This window comes from Geotrypetes seraphini, chromosome 11 (genome assembly GCF_902459505.1).
Source record: "Geotrypetes seraphini chromosome 11, aGeoSer1.1, whole genome shotgun sequence".
NCBI classification, from domain to species: domain Eukaryota; kingdom Metazoa; phylum Chordata; class Amphibia; order Gymnophiona; family Dermophiidae; genus Geotrypetes; species Geotrypetes seraphini.
This window is the reverse complement of record NC_047094.1, coordinates 137527584-137550899: the sequence shown is the minus strand read 5'-3', so window position 1 is coordinate 137550899 and position 23316 is coordinate 137527584. Positions and strand designations below refer to the sequence as shown.

General features: G+C 44.8%; 1 protein-coding gene across 9 annotated transcripts in view; it reads left to right on the top strand.

Annotated features, from left to right (window-relative positions):
- The window catches only part of LOC117345757 (copine-1-like), a 162711-nt gene extending 150426 nt beyond the window's left edge, over positions 1-12285 (top strand). For all 9 annotated transcript variants that reach the window (XM_033914874.1, XM_033914873.1, XM_033914872.1 and 6 more), the window contains 3 exons: positions 983-1116; positions 3827-4063; positions 11600-12285. In XM_033914874.1, coding sequence (XP_033770765.1) covers positions 983-1116; positions 3827-4063; positions 11600-11710 — 482 coding nt within the window. In that variant the 3' untranslated portion in view covers positions 11711-12285. The remainder of the gene's footprint in view (positions 1-982; positions 1117-3826; positions 4064-11599) is intronic.
- Positions 12286-23316: the final 11031 nt, after the last annotated feature.

Genomic DNA, 23316 nt, shown 5'->3' with positions numbered 1-23316 from the left:
TTGGGACCAGGGATGTTTCCTGCTCGAATAACCCGTTTGGGTTAGCACAACATTCAACTCAATATTACAGGCTGGGCCTGATAATTGAGTTGTGTAAACTGAGGAACCATCATAATTTAAATTCACACTTTGTTAGCAGAAATAATTTTTTCTAGGTGGAATAACCTATCAACAGAGTTGGTAGAAACCAGTATTGTGAAATTAAAAGCTTTCAGTTGGATAAAGGAAAGACAACCAAACACCACAGCAGGCATGGGCTGGCTAGGTTGGTAACAGCCAGCTGCAACTTCTAGAAACCACAGAGACCCAAGAGGCTGCATGTTTGAGCAGTGGCCTTTCTAGTTTAGATTATTGCAAAACCTCAGGGTAAGACCAGAGAAGAAGCAGCTACTTTCAACTTTATTTTTGATAAAACACAATTTGTACTAAAGGACATCAAAGTGGGTTTACATTTTAAAAGCAGAAAAAGTAAAGGGTTGGGTACAGTGGGTAAAGAATCACAAGGACGGGATCCATAATGATAAAAGGTAAAAAGGAGGGAATTATGTTCCCAGCTATGAGAAGATGGGGCTGAATAAAGAACTATACGGAACCCTTCTTTTTTTTGCCATCTACTGCTATATGTATGCCTGGTTTGCCTTCCACCTGACAGAGACTTGCTTGGGGATAGTGGGTCATTGCCAAGGAGCAAGACACTTTTCTTGTGCTCCTTAGTGAGCCATGCGAGGCTTCATCCCAGTCTCTCTGAGAGGTTGAGCTGGGATGCTTTCTTGTAATTGTGTCAAAATGTAGTAATTTTATTGTATTGTACAGAAATCAAGTTGGATAAGAAATATCCTACATTCATTCAGGGGTCTACAGCCAGCAGCTGTAATGTATCAGTAGCAGTGCAGATTGAAAGAACAGAGCTGAGATCATGAGACAATTGTTTGGGCAAGATGTTAAATAATGTCTGAGAAGTGACTGGGAATATTTGTTTCAGGTGTACAGGGGATCGTAGATGCTTACCGCCAGGCTCTGCCCCAAGTGCGACTATATGGACCGACCAATTTCTCACCTATCATTAACCATGTTGCTAGGTTTGCAGCAGAAGCCTCTCAGCAAAAGAATGCCTCGGTGAGCCTCTTGCTTGTTCTGTTCTGTTGTCAGGTAGAGGTAAAATATGTCAGCTGACTTTTCCTTGTACTGATCCGAGAACCCAAGTATGTTTGATGCGTCTTGAGAGAAACTTCCGAGATAAGGTTACCAAAGGGCAGTCCTAGTTTTGTTTCCAATGCACTCGGTGGAAGCAAAACAAGGACTAGCTCAGCTTGTCCTCCATGATCCTGGAGCAATCTGATAAACCTATTCAGAGAGGGCATTTCTCAACAACAAAAAATAAATCATCTGGAGATCAGCTTGTTAATGAAATACAAAAGTTAGTCCAAGACTGCATATGACTTTTGGAGGTCTGAGCTGAGATCCAGCTGAATGACAATTATCCCAAAAAGAAAGCTATGCTTGATTTTGAAGCAAGATATGGAAGCATACTGCATGAAAGATCTTAAGCAGGATTGGTGGTTCTGTCCAGTCCCCATGTGTTTAGAAGGGGTGAAGCGTGTTCCATGGACTAGGGTTCCTTATTGTCCATCTTTATCTGACAACAGTACTGCAGTGAGCTCTCGAAATTCTTCTACATGCTGACTCAAAAGAAACCTTCAGTCGCTGATTTGTCTCACTAGAGATCAGCTTGTTGTTATTACTCAGAATTCCTTTGCAGTAGGAAGGTTCACGGACTGTTTGAAAACCAAATCCTTAATTCCCTGTTAAAAAAAAAAATTATAAGGGGCATTATTCCCTCTGAGAAATGTACATTAGCATTTCCTACACACACCGAGTTAGGTTACTTAAAACAAACAATGAAGTAACTGAGTGAGAAGCACTCTTGGGGAGGATGGGCTATAAAAATGAGCAAATATCTCCATAACTGAAATTGTAGTCCTAGTCAGCTTCTAAGCTTCCTCCCCAGCACCCACTTGCCATCATCCACAGTCCTCCTCTTTCACTTCTAAATCTGTTGTTATTAAAGAATGATCTGACCGTGCTATTGTTGCTACTCGTTGCGCACCCTGCAGGAATTTAGATGAAATACAGGCCGATATCAGGTCTAAAATATAGCCAACCTCGGTGGCATTGAGGAATACCACCCTCATCTCACCTAAACAACTATCCCCAGACATGTTAAAATCTCACGCTCATTTCTCTGATGTCATTTAATTCCCCATAGCTCTTAGGTGGTAAAGAGATAATTAGATCATATCCACGGATGCCTTTCTCCACTCACCTGCAGACAATCTCTATCTCTAATCACACATCCAGAAGCAACCTTGCTCCTCTTTCTTGTCTATCCCTCCATCTTGCTTGCTGAAAGGACAACCGACCAATTCCATTTCAGTCCCTTCCTTAAACCATGTTTTCATTAAATATAACACATCTAATTATTGCTCCATAACAAATCCCTTTCACATTAACTATCATTCATTTGATAACTTCTTGTGGCTACATCTTAACATATAACTGGATCATATAATTTAATTTTACTTCTCAAATAGAGGTTGGGGCGAGCACAACCCCACTCATCTGGCCTGATCTAGCAGGACTCAAAGAAAGGAAATTAGCAGGTAAGAACAAATTTCACCTAAATGTCTGTCTCAAAAGTGACCTGCAAGCATTGTTTGTGGAATGTAGTTGAACCTCCTTCTTCATAAGGTCTTTTTCAGGGGTGTCCAACCTTTTGGCTTCCCTGGGCCGCATTGGCCGGAAAAAAAATTTTCTGGGGCTGCACAAACGCTGCAGCAAGACAGAGGAGGGAGCCGGCAAGATGGTAAACACCCGGGGGCAGCATAGGAAAACACTGCATCACCCTCGACCGAGGCCGCACAAAATACTTCACGGAGCCGCATGCAGCCCTCGGGCCACAGGTTGGACGCCCCTGGTCTATTTGTTGGTATCTTAAGTTTTCTTTCCAGTGTTTGTATTCTGTGTTTAATGGTTTAAAAAAAACCAACAACAACAAATAGGAAGGATAAAAACCAAATAAGATTTCCCCCCTCAATCTTGATTGAATGAACCAGCAAAATGCCTTGGCAGGTACTATATAATGCCACACATATGACCTAGAGATACTGGAGTGGCAGTGATCACAGCCTCAGGGAAAGAGAGAGGATCTCTAGACCATGGCACAGCGGTGACACCAAAAGGTTGCCAGGTTTGGGAACCACTGGTGGAGATTCATTGCTGATTAGAAAATGAAAATGAATGAAAGTAGGTATAAAGAAGGCTGATCGTAGCTCAGTGGAGACTGGTTACAGTTGATCTAGAAGCCAAATGAATGTTTCTGTTGGTCTGGCCATTTTTCCTCTGAAAGTTTCCATCCATTTGCTTTGCTATTTATCTGGTTTGTCTTCTATTACCAGCAACCACGAACTGGGGAGTCCCCATCTGTGCAAACCATATCCCTTTAGGTCACCAGAGGCACCCTGCAATCTCAGCAGCTCAAAGCATAACCACATTTAGTGTCTGACAGCAGTGAACATCCACAAACCACCCAGCTCCCTCTGTGGTGTCATTCCGACTCATCCAGATTCAGCTTTGCTATATGGCAAACTAGAAATGCCTGAGCCGGGTCGAATGGTTTCCCAAAATCTATTGCATAATCCTGTCGGTTATGTTTATAGTTCTATCGAGTACAAAGCTCATTGCATTTCTCCCATCAGAGAAGAGTTATTACAAATACAAGATTATTCTGAAACCAGATGGTGCTCTCTCTCTCTCTCCCCTCCAACAGCAATATTTTGTGCTCCTGATAATCACGGATGGTGAGATTACAGATTTGGACCACACGAGGCAAGCAATAGTTAATGCGTCCAAGCTGCCCATGTCTATCATCATCGTTGGAGTTGGCAGTGCTGACTTCAGAGCCATGGAGTTCCTGGATGGTGATAACGGTGTGCTGAAATCCCCCACGGGCGAGTCTGCTGCCAGGGACATTGTGCAGTTTGTGCCTTTCAGACAATTTCAAAACGTAAGTTCAATGTGGTCTTTTTTAGTGTTTGCTTAGGCCAGTGGAAAGTCAGATCCTGGACTGAATTTATAGTAAATAATTTGGTCTAAAAAACAAACAGCTTTCCTAAATAACATATTAACTAGGAGGTTGAAGTATCATAAAAAGGCAGCAATTCAGTACATAGAACCTCTTATAACATTTGTTGTTTCAAGTCCTTATGCTGGATTTTTAAAGTGCCATATAATCATCTACGTCAGACCTCCTTCCTACCCTTAATTGTAAACTTCTTTAGTGTCTAGTTCAAGTTATATATTTGGTGCAAAACACGATGCCTAAATTTCTAAAAAAAAGAAAGAAGAAACAGCAACACTTATCTTGGATGGCCATTTGCCAACTCCAAAGTTGGTAAGTAATTCATTAGACACCTGACGCTCTCCTTTACCAAGAGCGTTTCAGCCTAAACAAGCCTTCCTCGGGGGATGATGGAATGTTGCTGAACTCCATGGTTTTATCGCGCTCCTACTGCGGGCTTTCAAAATGTTTTGAAATAATTTATATTCTATTATCCATAAGAACCCCCTTTCTCTATCAAGTTATTATACTGTGGGTTGGATAGATTTTGAAATGACCTGCTTTGTGTATTTTGGTAACTGTGTACCAGCAGGTCTACCTGGTTTTCAATCAGGCACAGGAAACAGTTTTCCGAGCCACACTGATCAAGAAGCATTCTCTGAAACAGAACATGGATTAATCTGCTGGGGGGTTTGAATTTGCAGGGCTATGGTGTATTATTTCCAGAAGCCTTTCCATAAAATGAGCTGTGGAGCCTAGGAATGGGTCTTCACGTGCTAGACTAGGTTGCAGGAGGAGGCAGAGGTGATCAGTGGTGTGCCTCAAGGACCTTAGAGAGCTAGGTTTGGTTTTTTCAGGAATGATAACAAGGATCTTCGTTTGGTTCCTACTTGAACCTAGAGTTCAATATGGGCTTCAGTTTATAGTAACTGTACCCCTGTCTAGCAGCAGCACGAGAGCTTGCAAAACCCATACTCCCGTTATAAATAGGGAACGCACAGGCAGAAATGGGACTCTTACCTCAGAGGCACAGCAGGTACGCCCTGCTCAGTCTTCCTCCTGTGCTGCTGTCCTGTCTTTTGGTCATCAGTAACAGATGGAGAGACCATGAGAAATTAAGTGGTAATTTAGGAGATGGAGGAAGAAAATGGATTATTGAATCGCAGAGGATGGTGTTGAGTGAATAGTGGAGATCGAAGGGTGAGCAATAGAAGAAGCAGAAGGAATGACAAAGGTGGGAGATGAAGATGTGAGGGACAAAGTCAAGACATTAAAGAAATACAAGAAAGACTGGAAGAAGGCAAGAGAAAAAGATGAGGAAAGAGGCATACAAAAGTGAATTTCATGTAACAGAATGAATGTATGTTCTGCCATTTTGTTGTACTAGATTCTGTATATTGAGAAACACTGTTCTTTAGCACTCTCCAGACCAGTAGAGGTTAACTTTACGAATGGGTATATATCTAATCATGACCAGCAGGTGGAGACTGAAAACAAAACTTTGGGACAGTATATACTATCCTCCCTTCTCTATTTCCCTCAGTCTTCTTTCAGTCTCCAGCAGGTGTTGAGTGATCTGTACCCATCTCTCTTGGTAGGGCTGTTGGAATTTGTTTAGGGGTTTATTGTCCCTGTTTTTGGCCGGACGGAGCTTGGTCGGGCCCTGTTTGGGGGTCCGTCCGACCTCGGGGGTGTCAAACCCGGCGGGTCATGAGCGGGGTCCCTCCCCCCACTTCCTCCACCTCCCCACATTTTTTTAGAGGAGCCTCAGCAGTAAGCCTTGCCCCCTAAGTCAAGCAAGGCATATTGCTTCGAGAGCCTGTGGAGTCTGTTCTGTAAAAAAAAAAAAAAAAAAAAATCCTGAGGTAGTGCTGGTCTGAAGGGTTGTTTCCCTTTAAGAAAACTGTATTTTACTGTATTTTTGTCATGTAACCGGCACTTTTTTATAGCTAGGTCGCGTATGGAGCAATTGTGCCCTTCTCCGGGGGAGTAGGACACAAATGAGTCCAGCCGCGAGGCACTCGCGGCCGGCCTGAACTCGGCGGTTTGGGTCGGTGAGGTGGTGGAGCTCCGTCGGCAGCGGCTGCAGGCGCCCAGAGCTCCCCGCCGATGGTGCCTCGCGAGTCGGCTTGGAGCAGTGGGGAAGCCCGGTCTTCCACAACCGCCCACGGAGGGATTCCCCGAAGGATTCCCTCTCAGCTGATTTTTTGACAGCTGATGCCGACTTGCCTGTCTTAGCGGCTGAGACTGTTCAGTCTTCTCAGCCGCTACAGGCCATGGAGGGAGCATTTTTGGCGGGAACTTCGCCATTTTCTTTGTCTGGCCCCTCCATTTTGTCTGCAACCTCAGGTGACCTTCCCCCTGTATGGCGAACACAGGGGCAGGTTTCAGCATGGACCCCTGCTGGGGCAGGGAGTCCCTGGGGACCCCCAGGGGTTTTTTGCCCCCAATTTATTTTCTTTCTTTGTGCGGACTTTTGGGGGTCCCACGTGCGCCTGGGGGGTTTCGGGGGGGGGTTTCCCTCCGCGCCCCCTATGGCTTTGCCTCCCTCTTTTCGTTTGGCGTCCCCTCTTCCTCCTCCCTCATCCAAGCGCCCGCGGGGGGGGGCTTGGATTGCGAATTGGTGGGCGGAGGAGCGTGTTGGCCTGGTTGAGGACCTGGCTGCTTTGGCGGGCTTCCAGGATCCTCTAGAGGGGACGCCTGTTGGCAGCGGGGCGGTGGGTTTCCCGTCTTCCAGAGCAGATGCGTCCGTGGTGCGCTTTTTTTATTCAGAGGGATGAGCTTTTAGACCTGTGTAGCAGGTCTCCTTGGTGCTGCATTTTTGCAGTGGCGCCGCCAGAGACCCCGCGTATGGGGGCCCCTCTGCTTCAGGGGGTCTGTCCTGTTTCCCGCTCTTTTCCTGTGCGTCAGGATTTGCGGGATTTTGTGTTGGCGCAGTGGCCTATGGGCGCAGTTTCGTTTGGTGTGCGCCTTGGCTCTTGGGTATCCCGTCCCGGAGGGAGGTAGGGCTACCTTAATTTCGCCAATGGGGAACGCGGTGGTCTCGGCACTTCCTAAGCGGCATACCGTGCCTGTTATGGACGGTTCTGCTCTTAGGGTCTCGGAGGCGCGTGCGTTAGAGACACTTCTTAAGTATGATTTTGATGTCTCTGCCTTTGGGGTCCAGGCGGCTGTTTGTGGGGAGCTAGTCGCTCGCGCCGTGTTTCGGTGGGCTGAGCGTGTCCTGGATCGGGAGTCTGTTGACTGGTCTCTAGTGGGGGGAGCACTCAGGTAGCGAAGATTGCGATGGCTGCCTCGTTCCTCTCAGATGCTCTTTATGACTTGGTGCGGATTTCGGCTAAGTCTATGGCATGGCCGCGCGGCGTATTTTGTGGCTGCGCGCTTGGGCGGCGGATTCTGCGTCCAAAGCTAAGTTTACTAAAGTTCCCTTTAGGGGGTCTTTTTGTTTGGAGAGGAATTAGATGAGTTGATTCAGACTCTGACGGACTCGAAGGTGCCCCGTCTGCCTGAGGACCGTGCCCGCCCTGCGTCTAGGTGTGGGGCTGCCCGGGGGCGTTTGCGGGAATTTCGCAAGTATCGCCCGGGGCGTGGGGCTGCATCTTTCCCGGCTCAGGGTTTTTCCCGGGGTCGGTTCTTCCAGCGCATGCAGCCCTTTCGGGGGGCCCGTCGGGGGGCAGGGAATCCCTCCGCCGGTTCCCCCGCTTCCCGTCCTGCGCAATGACTCCTTGCCGGCGCCCCCTTTGGTTCCGGTGGGGGCCCGGCTGCGCAAATTTTTCCCCAAATGGGCCGAGATCGCGTCCGATCAGTGGGTCCTTGAGGTGGTGCGGGACGGTTACGCTCTGGAATTTACCCGCTCTCTGCCGGACCTTTTCCTCGCTTCTCCATGTCAGACTCCATGGAAGACGCAGGCTTTTCGTCAGACCCTTCAGCGTTTGCTAGATCTCGAGGCAGTGGTGCCGGTGTCCCCTACGGAGTGGGGCACCGGCAGGTACTCCATTTACTTTGTGGTGGCCATAAAGGAGGGGACCTTTCGGCCCATCCTGGATTTGAAAGGGGTCAACAGAGCTCTCAAGATTCCGTCTTTCCGCATGGAAACGCTGCGGTCGGTCATTCTGGCGGTTCAGCCGGGGGAGTTTCTTACGTCTCTCGATCTGACGGAGGCCTACTTGCAGGTTCCAATTCGGGCCTCTCATCAGCGCTTCCTTCGCTTTGCGATCTTGGGGCGGCACTTTCAGTTCTGTGCGCTTCCCTTTGGTCTGGCCACGGCTCCTCGGACGTTCACCACGGTAATGGTGGTCGTCGCGGCAGCCTTGCGGTCGGTGGGCATCCTGGTTCACCCCTACCTGGACGACTGGTTGATTCGGGCAAGGTCGTTGCAGGAGAGCTCCCGGGTTACGGCTCGGGTGGTGGAGTTTCTCCGGTCGCTGGGCTGGGTGGTCAACCTTTCCAAGAGTCGGTTGGTCCCGGCTCAGCGTCTGGAGTGCCTTGGGGTTATGTTCGACACCTCCTTGGGGAAGGTCTTCCTTCCAGAGGCCCGGGTGAGCAAATTGCAATCTCAGATTCGCCTGTTTTTGGCGTCCCGGGGTCCTCGGGCGCGAGATTTCCTCCAAGTCCTGGGGTCAATGGCGGCGTCCCTGGACGTGGTGAGGTGGGCGCGGGCCCACATGCGTCCTCTTCAGTATGCTCTGCTCCGGAGGTGGTCTCCCCGGAGGCAAGATTTGGATGTTCCGGTTCCCCTGCGAGGCTTGGCGCGCTGCAGTCTGCGCTGGTGGCTCCGGACCCCTCACCTGGTTCAGGGGGTGGGTCTGGATCTCCCGCAGTGGACGGTGCTCCTTACGGATGCGAGTCTCCTCGGTTGGGGGGCTCAGTTTATGGGCCACTCAGCTCGGGGCACCTGGTCCGCGGAGGAGGCCTCCTGGTCAATCAACGTGTTGGAGACCAGAGCGGTCAGGCTGGCGCTGTTAGCTTTCCACTCCCTTTTGCTGGGCAAGTCGGTCAGAGTCCTGTCGGACAATGCCACGGCGGTGGCTTATGTCAATCGTCAGGGGGGCACCAAGAGCACTCCTGTGGCGCAGGAGGCGGCTCGGCTCATGGTTTGGGCGGAGTCCCACCTCTCGGCTTCTCATATAGCCGGGGTAGAAAATGTTCAGGCAGACTTCCTCAGTCGTCATTTCCTGGATCCAGGAGAGTGGTTTCTCGGCGCCGGAGCGTTTCGGTTGATAGTGCAAGATTGGGGGCAGCCCCTGATGGACCTGATGGCCACGAGTGGCAACGCCAAAGTGCCCCGCTTCTTCAGTCGTCGCAGGGAAGGGCTGGCCGAGGGTCTGGATGCTCTGGTCCAGTCGTGGCCAACGGAGGGGCTGTTGTATGTGTTCCCTCCTTGGCCGCTGGTGGGCAGAGTGCTTCTTCGCATTGTTCACCATCCGGGTTTGGTGGTGCTGGTGGCTCCGGATTGGCCTCGACGTCCGTGGTATGCGGATCTGGTGAGGCACCTGGTGGCGGTTCCTCTTCCTCTGCCTCTCTCGGACGACCTTCTGACGCAGGGTCCCATTCCCATGTTCGACCCGTCTCCCTTCTGTCTTACGGCGTGGCTCTTGAAAGGGGTCGCCTTAGCAAGAAGGGATATTCAGACAAGGTGATCTCTACACTGTTGGGGTCCCGGAGGCTTTCTACCTCTCGGGCTTATGTGCGGGTTTGGCGTCTCTTTGAGGAATGGTGTCGGGCGCGGGGAGTGACCTCTTTTCGCGCTTCTCTGCCTAACATTCTAGAGTTCTTGCAGGATGGCCTGGATAGAGGCCTGGCTTGGTCTTCTCTCCGGGTTCATCTTGCGGCCCTGTCGGCCTTTCGAGGGTTGGTGTCAGGTCAGCGTTTATCGGCTCTTCCTGATGTGATTCGGTTTCTGCGGGCGGCCAAGTTGCTTAGGCCTCCCCTACGGCCCTCGGTTCCCTCTTGGGATCTTAATCTGGTTCTCTCTGTTTTGGTGCGCCCGCCTTTCGAGCCCTTGGACGACTGTTCTTTGAAGGACCTTACTTTGAAGGCGGTCTTTTTGGTGGCCATTACTTCTGCTAGGCGTGTTTCTGAGCTGCAGGCTTTCTCTTGTAGGGCTCCTTTCTTGGAGTTTTCTAGGGAGCGGGTCGTCTTGCGGCCTGTTCCTTCCTTTCTGCCGAAGGTTGTTTCTCCTTTTCATGTCAATCAATCGGTGGTTCACCCGGTCTTGGGTGGTCGGGAGGGCTCTTCTGAGCAACGGCAGCTGCGCAAGTTGGATGTCGGTCGGGTCCTTCGCTCTTATGTGCAGCGGACCCAGGAATTCCGGAAGTCCGATCATCTCTTTGTCCTCCTGGCTGGTCCTTGTCGGGGAGCTGGCGCTTCTAAGGCTACTATTGCGCGCTGGATCAAGGAGACGATTGCTTCCGCTTATCTTCTGAAACAGCAGCCTGTTCCGGAGTTTCTCAAGGCTCATTCCACTCGGGGTCAGGCGGCTTCTTGGGCTGAGTCGTCGCTCGTGCCTCCGGTGGATATTTGTAAGGCTGCGGTTTGGTCCTCCTTGCATTCATTTGTTAGACATTATCGGGTAGATGTTCAGGCGCGTCGGGACGCGGTGTTCGGTGAGCGTGTTCTGGTATCGGCCCTTCGGGGGTCCCGCCCGTGAGAGGGACTGCTTTGGTACGTCCCATTCGTAAAGTTAACCTCTACTGGTCTGGAGAGTGCTAAAGAAGGAGAAATTAGGTTCTTACCTGCTAATTTACTTTCTTTTAGCTTCTCCAGACCAGTAGAGGTCCCCACCCTGTCTGTTGTTGTTGTTGGGGCTGTTTTCGCGGGCAGTTTTTGTTTTTTGCTGCGGGTTCTAGTATTTTTCTAGGGCCGGGGAGAATTAAAGAACAGCGGCTGTGGCTCGGCTGGCTTAGCTGGCGAGCTGTGGGGACATTTTCCTTCGGGTATTTCTCCTCTGCATTTTCCAACAGCATTTGGGTATGTTATTTGTTACTCCTGTTCGGAGTATTGTTTTCTTCCTGTTTTCCAGTTCTTGGTTCTGCTTGGCTATTCGGCAGACTGAGGGAAATAGAGAAGGGAGGATAGTATATACTGTCCCAAAGTTTTGTTTTCAGTCTCCACCTGCTGGTCATGATTAGATATATACCCATTCGTAAAGTTAACCTCTACTGGTCTGGAGAAGCTAAAAGAAAGTAAATTAGCAGGTAAGAACCTAATTTCTCCTTCCACACTTTAATTCACTAACGGTTAATAGAAGGTTATTTCTGCCCTTTTCCCCCTCCCCCCAACAAATGTTTCTGGGTTCAGTAGTACAAACTTTGGACTACCTAAAGCATATGATTATATTTGAACCTTTTAGCCCAGCGCACAATTGCAGGAAGTCAGGTGGTGATGGGGGGGGGGAGGTGGGATTATAGCATTACAATTTCACTACTGTAGTTGAACATTTATTGTGTTCTTCTGAATCTATCCTTTTCTTCTTCTTCACAGGCACCGAAGGAGGCTCTAGCTCAGTCTGTGCTGGCTGAAGTCCCGAAGCAGCTAGTTTCATTTTTTAAGATGTGCGGTTGGGCTCCCATGAAACCACCAAAGAAGGCCTAGGCAAAGTCCTAGCCTGAATGGGGTGGGCCTTTCTGAAAGAAAATCGTGTGGCTGTTTTTAGAAACTCATAAGCTTAAAAAAACAGATCTATTTAGGAGGTTTTGCCAAATAAATTTCTCACTTTTGGTATACAACTGGGGCTACAGTAGCAGGCAGTAGTGTTTTCACTAACCAACAGATGAAAGATAAATGATAGAACAATAAATAAGGGGTAATATACATAAAAGGCTCAGTATAACGCAAATCATACCAGAACCCTTTACAACCTAGAGAAATGTTTGACTGCTGTGCAGTGTTTTCAAAATGACAGAAAAAAAGAAGCTCCATATTTACCTACAGGCCCCTCATGAAAAAGTGCTATTCTCTACCTGTTGACTGGGGTTTCGCCTCATAACAGTTACTGGCACTTTCTAATGCTATAGTATACGACTTAAGACACAAGAATAGCCTAATGGGTCAGACCAGTGGTGGTCCTAGCCCGGAAGCCCATTTTCACGGTGGCCAATCCAGGTCACAAGTACCTAGCAAAAACCCAAAGAGTAGCAACCTTCCATGCTACCGATCCAGGGCAAACAGTGACTTCCTCCTGTCTGTCTCAATAGCAGACTATGGACTTTTCCTCCAGGAATTTGTCCAAACCTTTTTTTAAACCAGTTATATTAACTGCTCTTACCACATCCTCTGGCAACACGTTCCAGACCTTTAACTGTAAGTGAAAAAATAATTCCTCCTATTAGTTTTAAAATTATTTCTCTGTAAATTTGAGTGTCTCCTAGTCTTTGCAATTTTTAACAGAGTAAAAAATCAATCTATTTGTATCCCGTTCTCCCTGAAGCTTGTGCTGAAACATAGCAGATCTTGTATTGCTATGATAGTCTATATCAGTGTTCTTCAACCACCTGTCCATGGACCAGTGCCGGTCCACAGGGCCAGCATGTGCATCAGGCCCAAGTAGTGTTCTTCAACTGCCGGTCCACGGTGCGATCAATGCAGCGTTATCTTCGAGCCAGCACCCTCTTCCTAACTGATTCAATGCACAAAGCCATGGGCAGTGGCTCCTATGGGCATCTTGCGCCTGAACCAGAAGCCTTCTCTCTGACGTTGCAACGTCAGAGGGAAGGATTCCAGATGAGGTACGGGACGTGCAAGGTGCAATTAGTACTATTATGGGGGTGGGGTCTGGGGTGGAGATTGGGTAGAGATGGGCGGGGTCTAGCCCACGACTTAGCCCAGTGTTCTTCAACCACCAGTCTACGGACCGATGCCAGTCCACAGAATGATTCTTTTATTTCTGCCGGTCCATAGGTATAAAAAGGTTGAAAAACACTGGTCTATATTATATTGAGCTGTTTTTAAAAATAAAGCATATTTTGAAATGAATTTATTACCAATTATTTATTCTGTCGTATACCCTTTATCTTTTGGTTAGTGGGATCACCACTCTAGTATTTTGTCTTGCCCCTACAGGAGAAGTGCCTTTTGGGTTTTTTTTCTTTAGCTCCCATAGTAAACCTGTGTTGGTTGAATCTTGATAAAAGTTTTCTCTTATTAACTTTTTTTTTAAGATCAAAAGACCTGCAATGTCAGATATATAGCAGTACAGGTCAAGAAACAAATGAGATACTTTGTAAGGAGGTTTTAGGAGCGATTACTTCCTCTTTTAGGTCGGCACAAAATCCAGACCCCAATTTGCAGTGACTCATTAAAAGGAATGTTGGGGACATGCAGGATTTATTCAGTACAAATATGTCATCTGCAAATTGTTTTCTTTTGAGAAACTGCAGAAATAAAACTCAACAATTCATTTTTATCTATGGAATCATAGCACCGTTTTCTGGTGATTATGGGTTTGGATAGTTCAATTGCAGAAAATTGGCAGAATGAAGACATTTTAAACAACTAATTGAAGAATACATTCCATTATTATCTTGAAGAGAACTAGTTTTGAAAAAAGTATACTTGCCATAAGCTAAATCTAACACATGGCAGCTGGTTTAGAAGGTAGCAAATGCTCCAGTCCGCCTCTCCTTACCAACTACTAAACTCTGCATCTGAGCTCCACTGTCTGTCAGCCAGCAGATAGAGATTGAGAAGAACTGGGAACTACGACCATGCAGCTTACGTTAGGTATTTATAACCTACCAACCAACCAAAGTCACAAATCAACATAGGTATATTGCAAAAAAAAAAAAAAGCCTGAAAACAGGGCGAACTTCCTAAAAATACTTTTATACTTGAAATTGATGGAAAACAGGGAAGACCTCATTTCATTGTGCAGCTTACTCAGCCTACTGGAGGAATCCCAAAGGCACTCTGTTCTGTTCTCCTGTACCACTCTCTTTATTTCCCAGTTGAACTGGGGGATCTTTTCTCCTAGAAAGCTGTAGCTTATAATAGAAAAAAAGAGAGCTTAGTCTGAGATGTTCTCACCCTTCTGTTTTAGCCTCCCTTTACTCTTCCTTCACCTGGAGACTGCTTCTGCATTTCACAAACAGAAAGAAAAAAAAAAAAAAGGAACAACTGAATGAAACAATTCAGCTAAAAGGCAGCCTTGACACTTGAGTGCGGTTTTTGGCAGCCTTCTAGGTGTTCAAGTGTTGATCTGTGTAGGCTGCGCTTTGGAGCTCCCAGTCCCAGCACATACAGGTCTTGGTTTTGCCTGCAGGTAATCGTCAACTGCCTAATATGGAAGCAGAAGCAGAGAATGCCAAGTGCTCTTCCTGCTGTGGGAACTGCCACCCAGGGTGAGGAGCTTCTAGCATTCAGCAGACACCTCTAATGGTCCCACAGGGAAAACTGTTCATTTCTTTTCCACTTCTTTAGAGGAAACTGCTGTTCTCTCGTCTCTGGATTCTGCAAATGAGACCGAGGATATTTTTCAGATGAAAATTTTTGACCATTATTTCAGGAGAACTAGAAGAAAAATGTTTCTTTCAGAACAGAATACAAATAGAAAATGCACTGTCCCAAATAGACCCTCCCTTTTACAGAACTGTGGAAGCGGCACGCTGAATGCTCTGAGTGTCGGGAGCAGAGCAGAGCATTCAGCGTGCCGGACTGCGCTAAAAACTACTTTTGCAGTTTTGTAAAAGTAGGGGAGAATTAGAAGTATAATTTTTCTTAATGAAAATGGCTTAAAGAATGAATGTTTTACACACTGAATAAGAACTAAACGTTTTCAGAAGAGGGCTAAAATAACAAATAGAATTGATTGTTGTCATAACTATAATAAAATGAGAATTGTTGCCTCTCCAGTTGCAAAGAAAAGGCATCTGGACTTGGTGGAGGATTTTGAGACTCAATTTTTCATTTCTCAGTGAGTTTTCAATGGGTTCCAGAGCTCCACTTAGGGAGGGAGAAATCTCTCCAGAGGAGGTAGATGTGATACCACATTTCAGAAGAGATTTTGGAACTTCCTCCTCATCCACCTCTTCAGGAACAAGAATAATGAAACTGTCAAATTTCTTGACTTGCATCAGGCTTTGTCTGTCATTTCTGCTGAGTAGGATACTAAGGGCCTTGAGTTGTCCACCTTTTAACCCCTAAAAAGACCTCACCTTGAAAACAGTCTGGTCAATATTCAGCCAATGGAGGTCCTTTTTTTAACTGTGGGCAGAACTACACCTTGAAATTAAATGCTGGACCCTGCCCACATGATGATTCTTCAAATCAGAAACCCTGCTCCATAATCTGAAAGTCCACCCCTCACTCACCAGACTTAATGGGGACTGCTTTGTCTTGGGTGCTAAGGAAGGAGAAATTAGGTCTTTCTTAATCCAACCAGATCAGTCCAGAAGCCAGCTTCATCTCGGTTTGAAATTGTTCATATTTTGAAAATATTGATACAGTTGTCTCACTAAAGCGTCTTTAGGGAAGGAAGAAGATGATAATTTACACTTCACTGCTTTCTCATTCAGTATACTGAGGAGCTCATGCTGCAATGTGCTCATAGCTCACAGCTCTTCATCTTCATCTGCTGGTCAACGGACGTGAAGAACGGGAAAACAATTTGCAAATGGCCTAATTTTTCCATCCCTTCCTCTCCCTTAGAGATTCTCTATGCTTGCCCAGTGCTTTCTTGACTTTAGATAAAAATCTCCACCACTTGCACTTGGGTGGCTGTTTCATACATCTGTCACCTTTTTGCATAAAAAAATCTTTATTTAACTCCTAAACCTGCTCCCTTTCATCCTCATCCTATGACACCTTGTTCCTTTCAAATGAGACTCGCCTCCTGGGTATTTTATACATAATAACATAAGAATTGCCGCTGCTAGGTCAGACCAGTGGTCCATCATGCTTCCGCGGCGGTCCTTAGGTATTTAAATCTCTCATGTCTTCCTTCCTGACCATTTTGTTATGCCACACTCTGGATCGACTTCATGTTTGTCCTGTTTAAGGTGTGTTCTTCACAACAGTACACCATATGCCAAATGAGGTCTTGCCAGAGCTTTAAACATAAATATTATGGCCTTCCCTCCCTAAGCACCCTAACAGGTCTTGCTCATCTTTAATGCACAGAACTTCTTCACCCCGTATACTGTACTGCTCCCTTGTTTTTTTGCAAGGTCAAATGCCTGAGCTGCCCTTTCTTCAAGCTTAGTTAGATTCCTCCTCATGTTATGTACATCTTCTTACCCCCTATGACAAATTTTGGTATCATGTGCAAAATGACATACTTTCTTCAGTGCTAGGTAAAATACTTTTTTTTTAACTATTTAAACTTCAAGTACAAATACTGCCCCTCCAGAGTATTTAAAATACAAGTATAGATAAATTTTTGATGGAGTACTTAAAATTCAAGTATTAAATATTAAGTGAGAAAATATTTAAAATATAAAATATTGTTTTAACAATTAACACTATACAGAAAATCCAAGTTTTCCCTTTGGAAATAATCTTTTGACAGGTGCAGAAGATGGCAGTGTTGCATTTCATTTGCAAAATAATTCTTGACCACTGGATACTGATTTCATGCTGTTAAGAGAACTTCCTCAGATAGCATAGGCATTCCGTAGTCACCTTAAAAGACAATGCAACATTGTTGAAATTGTAAAATTATTGTTAAAAAGTTATCAAACATCTAGACTTAAAGCAAGCTCAACAAGAGATTTTGACCTTCAAATGATTGATGATCTACCTTAATATGCAAATATTTAATTCTTTTATTTATGCTGCTACTGTGGTTGATATACCTTTGCAGCTGAGTCTTCCGATTCAGTGCCAGGATCTTCAACAAAATAGAACAAATTGCTGTAGTCATGTTGACACCGATAGAGAAAAACTCCACAATTCAAATCAAACAACCCAGCAGAATATTGTGAATGTCTTCCATGAAATCTCTTTCTTCTGCCTGTGAGGGAGGTCTGTAGACAGATGTTCCGTTCCCTCTTTTCTGATTAACCCACAGTGCCTTCTCCTCTCATAAGCCCTAATGTTACATTTGACATACAAGACCACTCCTCGTCCTCCCTATCTTTCCTGATGCAACTACGTCCCAGTCATGGTTTTCCACGTACAGTGTTTTCATGACTAATGCAATATCCAAGCTGGCCTCTTTCCTTACAACTTCTGTGTTTAAAGAAGAGTATCTGTCCTAAGGGGCAAGGAGGAGGATCTTCACATCTTGGGGGAGACCCTTCACCTTCCCCCACTTTTGCCCTTAGCTGTGTTCAAGAGAGAACTCGAACCATGTCAGATAGAAATCTCTTTAGCCACATCCCACTTCTAGTCATTTGCTACCTCTTGGTATACTGAGTATATTATGTGCTGCTTTTATATATTGTGCCTTGCCAATTCTTATCTTTTTTTTATGAAGAAATATATTTTTCTATATTTTTATCTGAGTTTGCAGTAAGGGTCTTTAGCTGGAATGTAGAGACAGAACTTTAACCTCCAGGATAGAGTTGGGGAGGATTCTGTCTACTTATACATTCATTAGTGTGGCTTAAATTTATTGCGCACAAAATAGATTTAACATGAGTTAGCATTTATTCTGAGATTTTTCACTCATTAGTTTCTAATGTGTGTTTAAAAAAAATGATTCAAGTGAACAATCTGAAATAAGCGTGAAAATCAAAAGCCAAAAATGTTTATGCTTATCTACCTATTTAATTGGCAGATCTAATTTCAAAGCTTGAAATAATTTAATTTGATATTTGACTTGTCAGCTAAGTGTCTAACCTTCAACATTCCTGTGACTTTTTTCCTGGATGGTACCCTATCATTATAAATCTGGTTGACATGAAGCATGTGAGGTATGTAAGCACCTACCTTTCCACAATCTCTTCTAGCTCTGTTTCTCACAGGTTATGTAATGAAATAAGATTAAAAGTTGGCTGGATTGTGGAGACTCAGGGCTGCCTCACTTGCTCCTTCCTGTTTCCTGCAAGTGAAAAAATGGCATCCTGCTTGGCATGTTTTTGAATGCATGTGGGGTAGGTTCCATGAGCAACAGGACAAAAGCCAGCCCAGATTGAAGAATGCAGTAGGATAAGGCTCCTGAAGCCGAGAGCACAGCACGGATGGGTGTTGACCAAAAGGAGGAACAGCTACACTGCATTAGTGAGGAAAGTTTTGCATCTCAGCTTGAAGTTTGTGAGGAGTCCAAGTCACACTGCAGAAACTTGAGTCGCTTGAGAACTGTAGACATGACATTGTACATCATAAAAACGAATAAACAGGTACAAAAATCAGAGAAAACATGCAGTCACCATAGTGAAGGATCTCTCACTAGAAATTAAGAAAAGAATGTTACCCAAAAGGAGCTGTTACAGCTTTACTCCATTGACTGAGGCACTGTTTAACAAACAGCAAATCACTTAGGTATGTTAAGCAAATCACCCTTGTCTGGTCTGCTCTTAATCTTCCTCTTAAATGGACCAGTTTGTGGAGCCTGTGTTGCTATTTCTATCATCCTCTTGTGACTTGTACTAAATTGTTAGAGTACAAAAAACCCTGAACCACGCAATTCCCTGACCTTTGGTTAGGTACTTTGACTGCACAGTTGCTCAGAAGATCAAAAGTATTTGTATGTTCAGGATATATGGACTCCTGAGGAAGGCTAGTATTGCCGAAACACAGACCATGTTGGGTCCTTATATTTCATCATACGGTCGCCTAACTATGGGTCCCTTTTATGAAGTTGTGTTAGAGGTTTTTAGTGGTCTGACACTCAAAGGCATTCTATGAGCATCGGAGCATTTACCATGTCTGCTCGCTCTAAAAACCTCTAGCGCATCTGGGTACATTGTATAGGGTTTTTGGGTTGGTTTGGGTTTTGCTCCACATTTTTTGTGCATCCTTTGTGTTATGGAATTCTCCCCCCCCCCCCCCCCCACTCTTCTCTTGCTGAGCTAAATTGTGAGGATCCACTATGATAGGAATATGGTTACAAACATCTGCATGACTTCAGGTGATCCACCTTCTTCCACAGGTACCATATTCCTTCCACATGAAGCTCGCTGCTGGTCCATAAAATTGTATCTCTGTACCTTATCACTCACCTGATGGATGTTTTCTGAAGTAATTGCCTCCTCTCGATTTATCCATCTTAACTCTTATATAGAATGAACACAATAATGTATCATTGACTTCTGCACTGATAAATTGTTATGTGCTAAATGGGTGTTGGTTTTAATCAGAGAAAATGGTTCAAATTAATTTTGTATTGATTTGCTTATGCTAATTCATATGTCATTGCAATCTTTCTGAATGGGGCCTCAAGTAACAGCTTCTTTCGCTTGTCGTCATACTCTGGCTTTCTGATATTTAATCAGTTCCTAGCAAGATAACTGTATCAGTGCTGTTACACTTCCTAATCTGACGAGACCAATAAAAATTATGTATGGCCTGAATCATTGTGCTGGAATAGTTTCTTTTTTTACAGTATTTGTAAAGAAACAAGCTGGTATACATTGGGTATAATTTTACAACATGAAACGCCACAATAATTGGCATCCAGGTAAACTGAGGCACCAAAGAAAATGCTGGTAATATTCTCTCCCCTCCCCTTGAACTAATTCTTAAATGGAAGAAATAACGTTGAGGGTTTGTAGTTTTACATCAAGAATAAGATGGCATTTTCTTTTCTTGCCTGGATGGCAAGACTTACCCTGCAGTCAAGGAACTGTCTATTGCTAAGACTGCATAACTTTAGAGCCAAAAGAAAGGTATGCAGTCCTAGGAATGGATGGTTCCTTGAAAAAGCCCATAGGTGAAGTCCCCGCCGACATCAAGCTAAATCTCTAAGATATTATAAATTTATAGAGCGATAAAAAATAAAAGTAAATAAGACACTTAAATAATAGAGAGGTGTAACCCAGTGGTTGATTTACATTTATGAAAAAAAGGGCAAGTTCCTCTCCATTCCTCTTTCAGTTTGAGACTTGACTGTATGTCCTGGTGGCCATAGGACTGGAGGAGAAGGGCAACATATTAGCTATTCCCCATCCTTGACCCAGCCCAGTTAAACACAGGGTTCGTGCAAATGTACTGGGTGCCTGTACACCCCCTCCCAAAAATTGGATAATTAAACTCAACAATCATGATCATCCCACTATCATCCCTCCAGCAATAATGGTGTCCTATGCATAACTGGGCAGGCAGAGGAGCTTCAATGCTGTTTGCACCAGCATAGCCACGTGGCTTTTTTAGCGAGAATCTTTTGATAAACTCTGTCCCCGGCTCTTGTGCATTTTAATACAAGCCTTGAACATTTCTTTTTGATGGTTCAATGCCTCAACGCCATCTACTAGATTGATATCCTCACACCTGAAGAAGGCTGTTCATTTGAAGCTGAAACACGGACTGTTGGATCCAGCAGCAAAAGAATGGACTTTATGTTCATGCATATGATATGTTTGAATATATAATTATATTTCTTAAACTTTGTTGTTTCTAAAGCTGATGTGTATAGTCCCTGCCCCACTTGTTTCCTTGTTTGGGCAGAGGAAGCAATCATGTGGCTGGCTCTGAAGACAGGTGTGGTGTCACAACAGTACAGTTGGTTTAGGGCAGCCAGAGCGGGACAGGAGTGGTGCTGTAGTGGGCAACAGCTGCTCACTGTACATATGAACTGCAGACAAGCAACATAGGCATGAAACGGCTTCCCCAGGTCCACACATATCTAGTATTCTGTGCCTGTGTGTGGGGCAGCCCTTTTCCACTGCTGGCCTGATGGCAAAGATAAGACAGATGGCACACCACTGACTGCTATGAATCAATGTTATAACACTAATTAATTATGTGGGTTGCTTTAGTAGTTTTGACTTTACATTTTATGTCTTTGTATTATCTCTCTTACATGTTAAAAACCCATTTTGTAGACAGGAATTGAAATATCCACCATAGTATCATCCAAAAGATCCTGTACAGGTAGAGTCTGCATAAGGATGCTCGCAAATATGCATGTGTTAGCTCATAGAGTGGGAGGATCTTCATACATATAAACACAAAGCACCTACATATGTAGGTGCCAGATTAGTAATATACATGTACAAGTGTCAGATTTCCCAATATCTGTATATAGAGAAGGGGCCAAAGTCTTACCACTGACATAACGGAATTGCGTTAGTCTGAATAGGTGGTTGACTCTTATGGGTATTCCATTTCCCTAAATGTTGCACCACCTAATAAAATCATAGGAGGGATTAAATTGAGATCGCCCTGTAAGAGGTCCAGGTTGAATAACTTATGTCTTGATTTCTATTGTTAATTTATTGTATTTCACAATCTTTCATCTTCCATAATGTGCATTTGATTGTTTGCTTGTGGTTTTTATGTACTGTATAAATGGAAATTCTCAAAAAAAAAAGTTATCTTTATCGTAATCATAATTTGTAGTCTGCCTTCTACATTCTTACATGATGAAAAGGTAGATAATTATGTAAATTGTAATTAAATGTTATATGTAGGGCTTAATTTTGGGGTGGGGGGGGGGGCTGGGGGCTGGAATGCAGTTTCACCACTTCTTTTCTGGAGGGTTCTAGGTAGCCTGAAGGGAAAAGTAGAGGAGGGGATGAACCTGGAGCACAGTAGCGAATCAAAGTTACCAATGGGTTTGATTTTGTTTAGACTTACTCTGCTGACATGTTGAAAAACACATCAAAGCAGTTTATAAAATTAAATAACCAATTAAAAAAGGAACCTAATACACAATTAGATCAGTGGGATAAATTTGGGACAAGGCAAATTAAATTACAAAATTAGCAGTTATATGAAATAGTGTGGCTATTTTACACTTTGAACATTCATATAACCAGGGTTTAATTAGTTAAAAAAGAAAAGAAAAAGATGGAAATAAGAACCTAAAAATTGCCATATTGGGACAAACCGAAGCTCCATCAAGCCCAGTATCGTGTTTCCAATGGTGGCCAACCCAGGTCCCAAGTAGCAAAACAGATTCTATGCTGCTTATCCTAGGGAGTAAGCAGTGGATTTCCCCAAGTCATCTCAATAATGGCCTATGGGCTTTTCTTTTAGGAAATTATCCAAACCTTTCTTAAGTCCCCCTAAGCTAGCTGATTTCATGACATTCTCCGGCAACATATTCAGAGTTTAATTACACATTGCATGAAAATAATATTGTCTCTGGTTTATTATAAATCTATTACTTAGTAGATTTGCGGATGACACAAAACTCTCCAGTAAGGTTAGATCTGTAGAGGAATGTAAAGAACTCCAAAGGGACCTGAATAAACTGAATGAGTGGACAGATAAATGGCAGATGAGCTTCAATGTGGAGAAATGTAAAGTTATGCACATAGGGAAAGGGAACCCGATGTATAACTAACTACACGATGGGGGGGATGACATTGGGAAAACACAACCTAGAAAAGGACTTGAGGGTTTTGGTGGATAAAACAATGAAACCGGCGGCACAATGCGCAGTGGCCTCAAAAAAGGCGAACAGAATGTTGGGCATTATCAAAAAAGGTATCACTACCAGAACCAAGGACGTTATCCTCCCGCTGTATAGGGCGATGGTGCGACCGCATCTGGAGTACTGCGTTCAGTACTGGTCGCCGTACCTAAAGAAAGATATGGCGATACTCGAGAGGGTCCAGAGAAGAGCAACAAAAATGATTAAGGGCATGGAAAACCTCTCGTATGCTGAAAGGCTGGAGAAGCTGGGGCTCTTCCCTGGAAAAGCGGAGACTTAGAGGGGATATGATAGAAACTTATAAGATCATGAAGGGTATAGTGAAGGTAGAGAGAGACAGATTCTTCAGACTGGCGGGGGCAACAAAAACTAGAGGGCACTCAAAAAAATTGAAGGGAGATAGGTTCAGAACAAATGCTAGGAAGTTCTTCACCCAGAGGGTGATGGACACCTGGAATGCACTTCCAGAGGAGGTGGTTGAGCAGAGTACGATTTTGGGTTTCAAAAAGGGATTGGACGAGTTCCTGAAGGGAAAGGGGATCCAGGGTTACAATTAGAGGGTTACTATACATTACAAAATACTCTTGAGTAATAGATCAATACAGTTCATTGAACTGGGGGGCCGCCACGGGAGCGAACTGTTGGGCATGATGGACCTATGGTCTGACTCGGCAGAGGCAATGCTTATGTGCTCTCTAGTTTTCGTATTTTTGGAGAGTAAACA